The 16,436-nt window shown below is 39.9% G+C and overlaps 1 protein-coding gene across 1 annotated transcript in view; it reads right to left on the bottom strand.

The window, feature by feature from the left end:
• The window catches only part of LOC118823500 (latent-transforming growth factor beta-binding protein 2-like), a 153,142-nt gene that overhangs the window by 67,483 nt on the left and 69,223 nt on the right, over positions 1 to 16,436 (bottom strand). The window contains exons 7-8 of the mRNA XM_036593176.1: positions 14,232 to 14,506; positions 11,293 to 11,395 (exon numbers count right to left, since the gene is read on the bottom strand). Coding sequence (XP_036449069.1) covers positions 11,293 to 11,395; positions 14,232 to 14,506 — 378 coding nt within the window. The remainder of the gene's footprint in view (positions 1 to 11,292; positions 11,396 to 14,231; positions 14,507 to 16,436) is intronic.

Raw genomic sequence — 16,436 nt, 5'->3', positions numbered from 1 at the left:
CCTTTATCTTGTATTAAAATGACAAAAAAGGAACTGTACACCTTACTGTACCAGACAATTAAACAGAAAGCAAATTTCCAGAAAGGAAACATACTATTTATTTATTTTTACGTAGTTTGAGCAGTTCTCTCAAAACACTATAAAGCACCCAGTGAATGACATAAATTTGCATTAGCTAGGTTTTTGTTTTCTACCAATGCCATTAAAACTACAAATCAGTAATGCTGTAAAACACCTACCTAAACTACCATTATACCAGTTCAGACAATATTGCCCAGCACTATGACAATTTAGTACAAAACCAGCCACATCAACCCACACCACACACCCTTTAGAGAACTGGACACTAGAGACTACAGTGCAATACAGCACAGTACAAAACCATTCACACCACCCTGCTATAGGCTCTCATAGCATCAGCAGTCGGTGAGAGAAGATATACAATCATTTGCAGACCTTTTCCATCCAGTGTGTGTCTGAGGAAGCTCCTTTACTTGTTTTCTTTTTCCTCACACATAAGCGACAAGTGCTAATGGAAGAAAATTACAGAGAGTTCAAACTCACGCTAAGCTGCCAATGCTTTCTCCTTCTGGGACTCTGCTGACCTCCCTTTCATAAACTGGCTGTCAATGCAGAAGAACCAGCTATGGTCAAGGTGAGCCTACAAGAAGTGATCCGTGGACAGACGTAAGGAAAATGTTTCAGTAAAATTGAACTGAAAAGACAAACTTGAAATGTACACATGAGTCTCAAGCCTTGCGAGTGTGAAAAGTTTCTCACAGCGATGCTCTGACTTTGCTGCACTGTATCATTAAACTGTAACTGTTTTCAGACTCAAAGTGATTTATGCAAGGCTAATGTTTTGATTCATAAAGCCAAAAGACAGTCCAGTCGACTCGCTGGCCAGCGGAACAGATTTAGTGAGGGTCTCAGTTGAATTGGGAAGTCTTGCAACATACTTTGGTCTGTTCACTTTATTTTGTTCCTCAAATTCTAGTCTTGCTAGAAATTGGGGAGTCGGCCTGAGGTTCAGAAACGGGACACAGCATATCATGTAGCATTCAGGGTCAGGGATCATGGCTGCTCATTTGATTAATAGTGAGCCACTATATCCTTGTTCAAACAGTAATCCCATCCTGCTGTCCAGAAACACTGAGTTTTAGTGGTCAGCTGTTGCTCTCCCAGCAGAGGTCACTTCTCAGGCAGTGACAGCACAGAGAATTGATGAGGAGATAAATGGGGGTCACAGGAGCTGGTGAAAGGGTGGAATGACCTTTGGTAAGGGACCAAGGGGAGGGTGTCAGGAAATGAACAAATCATCGAAAGCATCTCTAATGCTTCAGTTTTACTTTCCTTTGAGAGGAAACAAGTGATCACTGCTCAGCAAATCAGCTAGGTCTGATGTGGATGATGTGGACATTTCAATGAAGTGTATCACAGCGCATCACTTTTCCAGTTTCTAAAGTTTCTATTGGTGACATACAGAGTTTTGTTGTGACAGTCATAATATGCTAGTCCTGTTCATCAATGGACTGCACTAGTATTTGTCTACAGTATTACATTCTGCAGGTTTTGAATAACTGTGTTTACTGCTGAAGACACTGATATGATGACAAAATGTAATCAAATTGAATTTATTTTCATTTAACCGAGCTACATTGAATTAAATTGAATTTGCATTCAATTGGACTGGATTAAGCTGAACTGTCTTGAGTAAAATTGGAAGTGAACTGGATTGGAATTGAGTTTGACTAGATTGGACTGGAATGAACTGAATTAAGTTCACCTGAATTAAATTGAATTGGACTGGATTGGAATTGGTTTGGATAGGTCTGATCTGAGTTTAATCTGAATAAAAAAAACATTTTATTAGATTGGAATTGAATTTGACAGGATTGAGCTGGATTGAACTCAGTTTAAGTGAGATGAATTGGACTGGATTGGACTGAATTGAAATCAGCTGAACTGAACTGACTTGGATTCAACTGAGTTTTCTTTAAATGAATTGAAATTAAGATGGACTGGATTGGACTGAACTGGGTTTGACTAGATTAAACAGAATTGAATTGAATTTAACTGGATTGGACTGAATTTGTATTGAAGTGAACAGAACCAAACTGTACTTAACCGCACTGAATTGAATTAGGATATTTATTGACAGGACATCTAAATGTTTACTTTCAAACCACACATTTTATTACACATAACTCACTAATATGCACAAGTGAACTGAGTGTAACGTTAGGACTACTCTTGACAAGATGGAAAAGTAAATACATCGTCCAGCACTGTGATAAATCCATTGTGGTTTGGAAGGTGGGACTACGTGACATGAGCTTTATGTTCCACTTGTGTCTGTCCTTCTGTGTCAAAGCTGTTTCTAACACTCCATGCATTTTTTGCAAAACTGCCACGTTAAGGGAGTCTCTGCACAACCCTGCTCTTCTTATTCCCTTTTCAGAGTTTTGGATCACACTAATACATAGATGTATGTAAGTGAATGCAAACATGTTTCGAAAAGACCTTTATGGAAGAACCATATGGGAAGCAAGCTGTCCTAGCAAAGATTTAAGAAGATGCGTGGGAGGCTGCTTTGGCTAGAAAGGCCAAAAATAGGAGCTATGTTGGCTCAGGAACGTCATTGTTCATTGACAGAAGTCTCTTATTGATAATTTAGTGCCCTCACCAGGCAAGACCACCCTGTTTGATGGAGATCAGTGGAGTCTTAACTACAGCATGAATAACATCAGGGGTGCAAAGCACGCCTTGCTCTGTGAGCTGGACGGAGAAACAGGGCCCAAAAACAGGACTAGCATGCTTCACTGAGAGCCACACAAAGAGTACTGGGAGGGAGTAGAATGAGCAGGAGAACAGACAACAATGTTCCTCAAGTTCTCCACTCAGTGGATGCTGCTAAGTACTGAAATCAAGCAGGCTAGACTGACACTCAAGAAAGAGTGAGACCCCTGAAAGAAATGGAGCGGGATTAGCTAATGCTAATTGTCAAAATCAGAAGAAAACCTAAGCTCTTTAATCACTGCTTTTCATCTCCCAACCATTGACATGACAACATCATCTCTATTTAATCGCAATGCAGACACCCTGCATTTCCAAAGACTGAGCTTGATTAAAGAAAGTCCCTATTTTTCAAAGAGATGTGTCTTTTTTCCAAGAAATTTGAAAGCATTAGCTGTAAACAACTCAGATTAAGCAATGTGGTATTGAAGGAAATCACACACTGTTCTCTAATTAATCAAAGAAAGTCAACTGGATGACCGATACAAAGTTGTGAAACTGTATGATGTGGTTGCTGTCTAACAGCTGCAGTATAGTACTTTGAAAACAAATAGCATTTCAAGCCGCCTGTGTGATTAAGCTGTTTTCATGTACTCTGGTGTCTGTTGGCAACAAAATAAAGATGACAGGCTAGCGGTGACGTCAACGATTCCTTCCTGAATAATGTATAAAGAGGCAAGACTTTGTTGTTTCTTCTTCTTGGACAGTTTTTGATTTTCTTGCTCTCCTCAAAAGGTGGCTGAGGGAGTTCAATGGGAACCTTTATGAATTATTCCAGCATCCTCAAAAGCTCCACTTTCAGTGAGGCACAGGCAAGGCACACCGTGCATCAATTATGATCTCATTAGAAATACATTTCTGAGCTACGCTACATGTCATTTATTACGCCATGAATATTCGGTCATAGCATCTTGCATATAAAGAAAGGTATGTACACTCCATTTTTTAACAGTGAGACCTCAGAGCTAATTATGATTAGCTATAATCAGAGAAATCCCTTTAATAGACCCGTTGATAGTTTGAAGACGCCGCTAAGCCAAAGTGACGTGGAGCAAAATATTTCTATTCGCTTTCAAGACGGAGCCTAAGCTCTGTGCCTTACAGCATTAAGGTGATGCTGTGTGGGAAAAGACAGGAACTAGATCATATGTCCAATTATCCCTTTTTCCTTGTAGTCCAAACGGCTAACTTTGATGTTGGTCATTAACAAGTGTTCGATGTTTGATCGTGCCCCATAAAACGTAATAAGAGTATTTCTTTGTCTTCGATTAATGGCAGATTAAACGACGCTATGATGCAGATTGAGGGAAAAGGATGATCTCATGTGGCAGGATGTGGAACTTGGCTTGGACGCTCCATCCTGTCAGATTTTATTGATCCTGATACTCGTGAAAAACATCTCCAAGACAGAGTCGTCCCCTCAGCAGGGGAAATGGCTCAGATGGGGAGGTTCTGTGGGGGATTTATAGGATTCGGAGGGGCAACTGAGATCACTGTGACTCTACTGGCCCTTAGGAGGAAACAGGGTACGGGTCAGGGCTCCTGTAGGAGGCATGATTTATTTGGGCCGCTGGGAGAGTAAGTATAGCAGTATGGGAAGTATCCCAGCCACACATACTTATTAGGAGAGCAGATCAGCACTATGCCACATACAGTGAGACAGCATATGAGAGTATGAAGCCCTTTTCAATGGTTTAGTTCTACTTAAGGGAGGAGGGAGCGTACAGGGCACAACGTAACATGAGGTAAAACGTAACATAGACTTGTTGTTCAGCAGATTAAAGTAAAATGTGTGGAAGCATTTAGTCAGTTTTAAGTGTTACAACTAATTTTCCCTTCATAAAAATCCAAAACAGGCTATTTTTGGACTTTATGCTACAGATGTCATGCAAGTAAAATACACTTCCATTTTACCAAGCTATTATTTGCTGTCCAACGTTTTGATCAAAATAAATTTGTAGTATCTGCCTCTTTTACTAATCACGTTTATTTTAATGCACATATTTTTACGAGTGTAGGTTGGAAAGCTTGTCTAATTCAAATAACTAAAAACAGTGTTGAATTAATTGTATTTTGTATGTTTTAACAACTGTTACAACTAGTCCCTCAGTCTGTTACCCCATCTACCCCATCTATGGGGAAAGCTGTGCACTCAAACTTGAACATTTGCACTCATACTTGAAAACAAAGTTTTACAATTTTATTTGTCACAGAGATGTGTATAAAAAACACACACACACTTTATAAGCCACTCATCCTTCTGTGTTGCAGGGGAACTACAGCCTATCCCACATCATTGGGTGGAGTTTAAAAAATAATCTTGCTCAAATATTTTTAAATTACAAGAAGACAAGATGTGTAAATAGGTTCGCCAGATTTCAGACATGGCAAAACCGGACAGCCTGAGGGCCAAGCCAGATGGGTGGGGGTTTGTAGGCATTGAGTTTACATTTTCTTCAAATTATTTTAATGAACATTTTAGGTTAAGCAAATAGGCTGTACAAATAAAGGTTACAGCATACTATTTGTTCTATAGAGAGAGAGAGAGAGAGAGAGAGAGAGAGAGGGGAACAAACATTTGGAGAGAGACTCAACCGGACATTTTAACATCCGGGCGACAGTATCAACGGGACACTGGAGCTCTAAATTGGACTCAAAAATCAGTCCAAAAATGGATACCTGGCAACCCTATACGTAAAGCACAACTTGGCACAGTTCTGTCATCCTCAATACAGGACTAGTGTAAACTACAACCCTTTTGCTGAAATTAGAAGGGGAAGGATAATGAAATACCCTGAATTTACCTCTTCAAATGAAATTTCTCGTTAGGCGTCATTTGGTAAGTTGAATAAGTCCACTTCACTAGCCAAACGCTCTTCTATCTTGCATTAGTTAAGCTTAATCAATTTCCCAAATGACACCAAACAAGACAACTTCAATCTTAAAAACATACAAACACAAATAGTCAAAATAAGTCAAAGCCCTTACATAATACATTATAGAACCTCCAACAGATAAACTTATGCAGCTCCCCTACTCCTCAAATAGGGTTGGGTTTCAGGATGTGTGTCAGTTAAAATACTGAGAAAATTCTAAAACATGCCCACCTAAAACAATAGAAATGACAAATTCACTGCCATCTAGTATTGTTGTATTTAATGGCAAATAAGACAAAATTATTTTTAATATGAATTACAAAAATTTCTGGAGCAGTGATACTTATTACTTGCTCATATCTCATTTATGAGTCAGTACGTTTTTCTCTTACTCTGCTTTGACTGTCCATTTTGGCAAACCGTGCTTGCTTTGGAAATGATTAGGAGCCGTGACATTTTGTGCTGACCCCTTGGCGTGGTTTTACATCAGCCAATACACTTTTGGCTCCTCTCATTACTACATGTTGCACTCGTTCAAACCATGTCCTTCACATTTTTTCTCACATCCTGTGAGTTTCAATCTACTTTCACTGCACTCGTGTGTCTCTTTGTGTGTCTATGTCTCTGCTAATCCTACTGATCCTTGGAGAAAATCAAGCCCTTGTCCAGACACCTGTTTCTGGACATGCAGACGCCACAGCCAGGATTCAGCCCATCTGTAGCACTCTGCTTTACAGCACTGTTACACATTGGCTAAGATATTGCGCACGGGACTCACACACAGACAACAGTGCGGCTAATCAATTAGCTTTGACCTCAAACCCTCTGGCATTGCTCTCTGGCCACTCAATAGCTCAGTTAAACCAGTTGGGATCACAATAGAGCAGTGTGATGCCTCAGTTCCCATGGCCTGTGTAACACAAGAACCCGAAACATGGATATGAACTCTATCTATCCCTCTTTCAGTTACAGTCCATCTCCTGGACTCTTTCTTTACTGTTACAAAATGTCCTTATGTCAGTAAAGTTCATAAGCCTAATCATCAGGAAGATCTGATTCAAAGATCTATTAAAAGTAGACTTTTTTAATAGAGTTCAGAATTGCCTTTGATGTGTCTTTGAGGTTTAGTAATTGACACAGCCTATTTTTAATGCTCATCCAGATCTTAAAGCAGAGGCCTTTTGGCAAAAAAATCAAATCTATGCAACTGACCCCTTATTTCAAATGCAGTCCACAGGCCCAGACATGGTGTCCAAAGTTTGCTCCTTTAGTTTTTCACTGGAGCTATGACGCTAATGTAGCTAACAGGTAATGGAAGCTTATGTGAACAATAAGCTTAGCGCAAGCTGCATGCCTAACTTATAACACATTTGTCATAAGCAGTATATCACATGGCTAACAGTACTCTAAATCACCTCTAGATCTGAATTTTGTCCATTTTTATAGACTACTGTGCATCAGAATAACTCCACTCAATTTGAGGCAATGTTTGATTTACACCTGCAGTTTGTACAGTGCTAACTGGTGGTTTTAAGCTTCCATTTCTTGTTAACTATACTAGCCTTATAGCTCCAGAGAAAGCCAAAGAAGCAAACTTCAGAAACATGTCTTGGCACATCAACTACATTTGGGGTAAGGGGGAACTGCATAAATTTGATTTTTTGCCAAACTTATCCTTTAAGCCTGGTGGACTCCTTGTTATTTTGTCTGGTTTTCATTACCGTCTGAAATTTGCAATGTCTGAGATGGTAATGCATTGCATCCGTAAGGGATGTAGACTTGCATGTAAGATGGAAATAATGGGCACTCTTCACTGTCATCGGCTCCATTACATTGAGTTTGTGCACATGCCCTGCACATCCGAAACACCACCCCACCCTCCACTATACCTCTGCTAACAGACAGATAGAAAAAGTCAAAAATATCACAGGTGCCAGAAATAATACGTTAGCTTGGCACGAATCTGGTAGGGAGTACTTTTTTACAACAAAGAAACCAAAGTATGCAATAAAGAATAACCTATGCTGTGTTAAAGAAGTTCAATTACTAAGCCAGTTTCAGGAACAAATTGGATACATTCTGCCCATGTTTTATGTTTGAAACTGCCGCACAAGCCTATGCAGCTTATAGGCCGTGTGCATGGTGAAATGCAAAATGCACTTTTCTTCCTTGCAGAATGAGACAGGACTGCACGAAAAGTGTCTCAGTGCATATTCCACTCAAGAGCTGAACTTTATGAAATGTATCTTTATGAAAAAGAAAAACATTGGTTGGTCCTCACTAGCAGCACAGCGGGAAACACACTGGTTTATTTTTTATTTATAAAACACTCTCCGACCATATGCCAGCATATATTACTTCAGTGATGTCTATAAATAATGATAATTATCAGACTCGCTCCAGTGGTTGGATCACATGCCAGATACTGAGAGTTTTTACCGAACTGGGAAAATCTGCCTTTAGTTACAGAGCACCAGCAAACTGGACCTCACTACAGGAAACACTAAAGCCCAGCTCACTGGGTCACTCAGACATTTTAAACTTTGATTTTCTAACCACCTCCACTCTGCCTGCAGCTGCTTTACTTGATTTGAACTTTTACATTTTAGTTATGCTTTAATATTCTTTTATATTTTCCACTGTTTTTGTGTATTTTTATTATTAAATTTACTTTTATTATTTGATATGTTCTTACACACCGCGACCCAAGCTGGACTAAGCGGTTAACGACGATGATGATGATGATGATGTTCTTACACATTATCAATCCCTTTTTCCTGTATTAACTCAGCAACAATGTAAATGTCACCCTCAATGTTTTCCGCGATTAAACAAAGGTTGATTGATTGATTGATTGACTGATGCAAATAAATGCGGCCAATGCGTTGCACCTACCCATTTAGGAGGCAGGTGCTGTTTGTGTGATTCGTGTCTGTCGGCAGCTCAGTGTGTAAATATTCATTACGCTTTTCAAACGATCCTGTGCAACATGGAGGAGCAGCAGCACAAACAGTTATATTTGAACACAACTGTTTTAGCACCTAAATTAAAATCTGCAGAGAAACGATCAGGTGGGTGTTAATAAAATGAAATAATTGATGTGGACTGCAAATGATAACCAAATCTGTTAAATTTAACCTTATCAGCATTTTAGTTTAATGATGCATACAACATAAAAAAAAATTAAATTAATCAAATATTTACTTAGCAAGACTAAATTGGACTTGGATGTTGTATTCACCTCTGTCGCCATGCCAGACCGGTGTAAATGCAATAGCAGTAAATTGGGCATAAGTTGCATCAAGGCACATTTTATGCTGCGCTATTGTGCATGCTGGTAAATGCACAGTGTTAGCTGCACTGACGTTTACACTTAAAACAATGGTCAAGCTAGAGCTCTCCATTAACAATATTTCCAAATTGCAGAAATGTTTTATTGCTCCATATTGCGTAAACAACGCACTGTATAGCCAATAACCCTTGCTGTCTAATTCATGCAACATCTTCATTTGTTGTGCATGTTCTGAATTCTGCTTTTGATCAGCTTAATAATGCTTGGAGTGAGACTGCGTGAAATCTTATTGTTCACATGTTTAGTGTTGCATCTATTCAACACCATCACAGCCTGCAGAGTTACTCCCAATGCTCCCAAAGCAGTTGCTCTCAGAACTGCTCCCAAACAAACTGAAAATGAGAGAACGGATGGAAATTTTTATTAATCCACACTTCAAAGAACAGGGAGCAGAGACACATTTGGCATGCCAACAGATCTTGGTACTAGAACTTCTGGCAGGCAGAAAAAAGAGAATTGACGGCTGCCAATGATCTACAGAATAGCCGCAAGTGAGCCGATGTCTGCGTCAGATTAGAGACAATTGCAGATGCTTAACAGGGAATTGAGTGTGACAGACTTTCTTGTTTGCCAATTGGTATATACAGTATAAGGGCAAGTGCACGTTCCTGCCTCATGAAAGAAACAATAGATGGATGTGGGGAGTGAACAGTTATGTGATGCAATAAATATGTATCAATATACAAAGTACGATAATCTGAATCACAATGTGTGACCACAATGTAAAAGTACTTACCCACACAGCATGAACGGCTGCCAGCACTGACAACAGTCAACTTTTATTTCGCATACACAAACAAAACCACCCCGAGGGTAAACTGTGGCTTTTCAAAAGGACCACAGATTGGCGAAGAGGAGGGGCTTGCTTGCAGCTGGGCAAAACTAAGATATCGCTCATGGTGGGTAGCATTTCACTTCTGCCAATTCAGAGGAAATGCTGGCTTGCATTTGTTGCATTGTTTGGTTTTTACAACCACAGACATCTCTTTTAGAGTGAATGCACTGTATCTTAAGTAGTATGATGAGACAGGAGATTCTATTACAATGAAAAAGTGCTTTGAATTTACTGGATTAAATTGTGTACATCAATTTTGTATGAAACAAATGTATTACATAAACAGAATTACAGCCAAAAGTAAAACAGGCAGCAATTGTGTTATGTAATATATTGTATTCATGTGAAACCACTGTACACATTGTCTTGATTCTTGATTCCAGGCTATTTCTATTTTAAAAAGTTATGAAAATATTTATCTTTTCCTGTGAAAGTGAATGTACTGTAAATTTACAACCCATTTCATATATACAATTAGGCCTTAAAGTTATGGTTCTGCAAAAAATCAAATATACACAATTTCCCACTTAGCCCAGATGTAGTCAATCAGCCAAGTCATGTTTTTTGCTTCTTTAGTTTAGTGCTGGAATTGCAAGGCTAACTATGCTAGCAAACTCTAGAAATCAATAGTCACCCGGGTCCTTTCTGTAAATATGTCCCCAAAGCTGCGGCTTAAACTGCATCCAGCTCTTCTTTAAGATTGCGCAGTCTTGTTGACATGATTTAGAAGATTTACTGTTCATTTTTACCGCTAACAAAACTTTATCTTATAGCCAAATGCAGCAGGCAGCCACTTTAGGCAACAGAGGTGCTGTGCCAAAACGTGACTCGCATACACGCATGTCATGCAGTCATGTGTATGCTACTTTATAAACATACACCTTTAGCTAAAAATTTTGAGCTTAACAATTACTTAAAAATAGAACAGGAATTCTGAATGTAATCTGTAGCATCCATATCCAGTGCATGTGAAGGGGAGTTGGACAACAGTGTTGTCTGCCTGCTGCATTCAGCTACTTGGTGAAGTTTTGCTCATTTTCATAGTTCATAGTAAGCCACAGTGTTCTCTAAACCACAGTGTCAAGTCTTCGCAACCTTAATGAAGATCTGGATCTGGATTGAGCAGGTTGAGAGAAGTTTTGGAGAATTATTTACAGAAAAGACTATTGGCTTCTAGTGTTTGTTAGTATCGTTAGCCTCATAGCTCTAGTGCTAAACCAAAGAAGCAAAATTTGGACACTAAACATGTTTTGGCTGATCGACTACTAGGGTAAGTGGAAAATTGTGTAAATTTAATTTTTCACCAAACGATTCCTTTCAGGGCCGTACCTTTGAGGGTATGTTTACAGTGTTTGTACCTTGGGGGACAAAAATGTACCTGTACAGTAGCCTTTTTTATGACTGTGGTGTATGCGTGTCTTTGCGAGTCTTACCGGGTTTGCTTGGACACTTGGTGCATTTGTTCAGACCCCATGAAGCCCCCACACTGCCGCAGCAGTCTTCCTGCTTGGTAAGGCCCGGCAGAGGCTTCCCACACTGCAACATAAGCACACAAACACACAATAGCACAACACAGAATTCCATCGACTCCTGTTACAGGGCTGAACAAACACAAGGGCCTTTTTCAAGGGGCTAAATGTTACAAAAGGCTTTGGAACAGGCATTGGAGGTATATTATGAAACTCAGGCCTATTCCAGCCTCAGCGGAGTTGCGTGAAATGCAGGCAGCCAGAATAATCAGTGGGGTTATCTCCTCTTCTGGAGTGTCCCGTATTACTCTCGCTGATTCAGAGGGATTCCTTCCTCTCCTAATCTAAATAGGGAGGCGTGCTGTGTTTGAAACGACTTACAGGCAGAGCGTGCCTCCTCACATTGAAAAAGTGAGGTCTGAGTCTAAGAGCAGCTGAGTCTGGTTAGAGAGGACAAAAACAGCCTCTGCTTCCACTCTCTCCTTCCCTGGCACGCCGCTCAGGGCTCTGAGCTAATTGTGAGAGCAGATTAGGATCAGCCCCTGCTGAATTCCTGGTAATTCGTGAATTATGGGACAGCCAAGCCAGCGCTGTGTCAAATACCTTACTAGGGCACTGGCAACCACCTTCTATTCTCGATACACTGGCCAATATTTGAATTACACCGACGTGCCGTCTTAAATGGAAACAATGCTGAATCATAATGAGTTCTGTTAGCATTCTCTTGTCAAGGCTACTGACTGGCCAAGCAGAGACAATTAAGAGACATATCCAGGACATGTCTCTACCATCCTTCAGCCACTGGGAAATTCTTTACTTGGCTTACATTCTACAGTTCTCTAGCACCACGCATATTAATCCCCTTTACTGGAGCATTTGTGAATTCTTTCCCTATCAACATAAAAATCAGTAACTTTCATGGTATGATAAACTTTGCAGTACCACAGTGAAGGATCATATTAGCTACACTCTATTTCTCTTGCACTTCCAGACTGATATATGGAGTTACGTATGCTGCTTAAGAGCAGATGCCCCATCAGCCTCAAATCATAACTCCTCTGCCGGGACAGGAACCTGAGAACGTCAGACTTCACAGGGTGAGGAAATTAAACTCAGACTAAGGTGTAGACCAGAAGCAGAGTCCCCTTCCTGTGCCACAGCAAAACACTAGCCACATTTTCCATTTCTTTCTGTTTCTCTTTCTCCTCCATATCAACGCCTGAAGGAGCTTTTCCTTAAAATCGTGTTTGTGTTAGGGCAAATCCTTGATGAAACATGGACACAGAAAATGTATGTGGATGAGTTTTTCAACAGTTTGTCAATGCTCAATAAATAATTGTTTGTTGTTGAAAATGATTGCAGTAAACCACTGTTGAGCAAAGCAACGCAGTTTGTAAACAATAAATGCTTCCCGTTTCCTAATCCTAAATCCTTATCTGTCCAAGTTTAACCTTAACATTACTTTAACGATGTATACAACATTGACTTTCATGACGAGTGACCAGAATTGTGTTCAAAATCTGTTCAGATGTGAATGTCCCGGTCCTGAGAAAGTTGAGCATTGTGAACGGATCTATGCGAGTGTTCAAATGCAACCCGCTAACTCAGCTACATTCACAGTCAAACACCGCGTGTGCTCCAGTCACACTTTTAAATATTGTGTCTGCCTCTCTGATTACACAAGTTATTTTCAGCATTTGAACGTTTTCGAACTTAAGCTTACATCTATGCTGCATCCAAAACCACCTTCTACTATTGTACTAAACAGTATATCAAAATAGTACAGCACCAATAGTGCATTCAGCAATGTAGTATGGTAGTACGTGGTTTTGGACACAGCCCTGGACTCATTAACTCTAGTATATGCCTCTTCTTTCCTGTTTGCAGGTTGCCTGGCCACAACTTTGTGTATTTGTGTATTTCAAGCTGCAAAAAGGAAGAAAAGAAGAAAGAACACATACACTAGAGCTAATGAGACCAGAACTAGCTACAGGTGTGTGTGCTCATGAGTGGGCGGAGCCAGGGTGGAGCCAGAAATGGTGAGAACGAATGCAAAATGGGAAATAGTCCATGAACTTTCTCCCTTTTGTGATGAGAACTCGGCACATTAAAACAGAGCTTTCGGGATGTGTGATCATATAATTTTTATGTAAATAAAGATTAGAGGTTTGTTACTCTTACTCTTACTCTTAATAATGTGCGTAACATGTACAGTTGTTTGCAAAAGTTTGGGCACCCCTAGTCAAAAAAATAAGTTAACACATCATCTACAGAGAGCACACTTCTGCAACTTTTCACACAGTCATGCAATTTATTGGCCAAGTACATAGTTTACACACAAACAATCTGACTCCAGTTTTCGGTGCTGTTGTTCAGTGACAATTACAGTTTATTTGCTGAATTTAACCCTTGTAACATGTTAAACCCAGCAAATAAACAGAAATTAGGTACTAAAATCAGCAGAAAAATTATATATACATTAAAGTCTCCTTCCTGTAGAGGATGTGGTAACTTGTTTTCATTTTAAAAAATGAATAAAACATGTAATTTGACTTGGGATGGGGGGTGGTGACTTCTTCACATGCCCATATTTTATCAATAGCTTTGACCATGAATGCCATGAAAGCCAATCAGATTTTAGAACTCCAAACTGTTTTATAATCATAATGTTAGAGAGATGAGCATTCTGGTGTACAGTCAGGACCAAATCAAGATCAGAGGGGGTGAAGTTGGAGACAGCTGAACAAGTTAGCAGTGGACGGGAATGAGTTGAGGTCAAGTAACGTTTAAGGTTAATATTAGAAACAAGGCTGAAACTCTTCCTTATGACTTTACTATAGACTTTACTATTTGTGTCATTTCAGTCAAGTCAATCAATCAGTGATATAAATATGTTTACATACCTGCCCATCAATTGTTTCCTGAAAGCATCTTCCCACATATCCGTTTAGCCTGTGATGAGGCCCATGGTGACTGTGCCCACCATTCTGCCCATAGCTGTGGACAGTGTAGTGCCCACTGCCATTCCCATTGCCGTTGCCAGGCTGAGAGCGCTGCTGGACTGAGTGTGCCCCATCGGCAGTTTGGCCTTGTTTGACTCGTGCTACCTGGTGGATCTGAACCTCAGCTTCTGGAGGGTGCTGGACGTGCACATTCACCAGAGAGGGGAGCATTGAGGCTGAGTAAAAAACAGGGAAAAAACATGACATCAGTGTGACAAAATTAGTTTTTGATGTTGTAGCCGTTACAGTGCAGGTTTTTCCCAACAGCTTCAGCACATGTCATTCAAATAGACTCTGCTCTGATTTTCAAGCTGTGGAACAGACTTTGGGTCTGCCAGAGTGCACTGGCTCATTCTTAATGATGCCCTTCCTCTTTAAACAAGACAGTCAGGAAGCGTCTCTCATTCTGTGTCAATTCTGCTCATGAAGGCTTGAGTCGGACTGTAAGTTTGGCACATCTGTAAATGCTAAAATAGCATCTTTTGGAAATACTGTACTTCTATCAGAATCAAAGGAGTGATGCTGGATCATGACCCATTCTGTGAGCAGGCTTCCTGCAAACCAGTTTTAACCTTTTCCACCACACCAAACAAAACCTTGACCTACACTCAGCGAGCTGCCTGAACGCTTCAATGTGGGGTCAGAAACAGTGATGCTGCTAATAAAACAAAGCTGACACAGCGCAGACAAAGCACATGCCAAAGGAACCCAGTGACCCAGCAATGCTGCAGGTGGTGGGCTTGGTGTTTCCCTTGGAATTCTTTAGGGGATTGACCCTAATTAGCCAGTTCTATGAGCCTAAACAAATAAAGTCATATTTTAGCCTAAGCTAGTTTAACAGCTAATCCCTGACAATCACACCGCATCAAATTTAGCTAGCCATCTGATAAACACATAAAATGACAAAAACGTGGTTAATACCACTTATAAATCCTTTACAGAATGCTTTGTACAGGATTAGACCACAACACAGCTGTCCTGCATCTAATTGTCTTTTACTAAAACACCATTTCACAAATTCTGTGCTCTTTTATAAGTGTTACCAAGTGACCCTAATTCCAAAACAGCTATTAAATCAAAACGCACATAATCTGTTTACTATTTCATAATAATGAATCAAAATGCAGATAAAATGGGTGCTTTGACTAATAAATAGTAGATAATGTAAGCCTCCCTTGACCATCTGACACTTGAGAAAGTCCATCACTGAAAGTGCCAAGCAAAATTTCACAGAAAATGTTGCTCTCATAAAGTCTTCCATAAATCACCGGTCCTGGAGAGTGTGTCTGATAGAATACAGAGAGCTTCTTAAAGGGTTCTGTCTCATCAACGAGGCACCATCGCTTGCCACACAGAGACTAGGATGTTTGTACAGTGATGTAACAGCGGCCAGATGTGATCCCTGCCACTGAATTAGTCTTATTAGAATGCAGGACAGGGGTCACGCTGCGAAAAAGAGCAGAATGGAATGTAGAGGATTGTAGAACATCTGAGGGAGCTTCTGCTTCTACTTACTGCTGCATACTGAGAAGGAACGACAAAACGCAGGAAAAGCCAAGAGACGAGGAACATTTAATATTAACTAGGGAAGGAACTGGAAGAAATACGAAAGAATATGAAAAACATGACAGTGGTTCTTTGTTATGGTGTACATTTTTGGCATTGGTGAAGCATACTCTGGCTTTTATATTCGTGATGAGTTTGTTGGAAAAAAGAGCACTCTGTGAACAATATGAAGCGCTCCAAAAATGTGCTTCATCTTCAGTAGAAAACATGAATCAAATATGACCAGTAAAATTTGTCCATTTGAACAGTGTTTCATTCCTTTAACCATTACAACTTGCAGTTATTGGACACATTAAAGCTATATTAAGTGCAGATTCTACACTTTAAATCAACAGCACATTTGTGTTTCTAAGTAGGAGAGGAAGAGATAGAGAAAGGAAAAGAGGAGATATATTATTATGTTTGAATTTGACAAAAATACACATTTGGCCATTGTTTGACATTGAAACAAATGGCTGAAGTTAGATGTGAATCTGCTGATCCAGAATGTAAATAAAAAATAATGAATTACATATCTATGAAATCAAACATGTTTAGGGC

This window comes from Colossoma macropomum, unplaced genomic scaffold (assembly GCF_904425465.1).
Source record: "Colossoma macropomum unplaced genomic scaffold, Colossoma_macropomum, whole genome shotgun sequence".
In the NCBI taxonomy this organism is placed as follows: Eukaryota; Metazoa; Chordata; class Actinopteri; order Characiformes; family Serrasalmidae; genus Colossoma; species Colossoma macropomum.
This window is presented reverse-complemented; position numbering and strand designations above follow the sequence as displayed.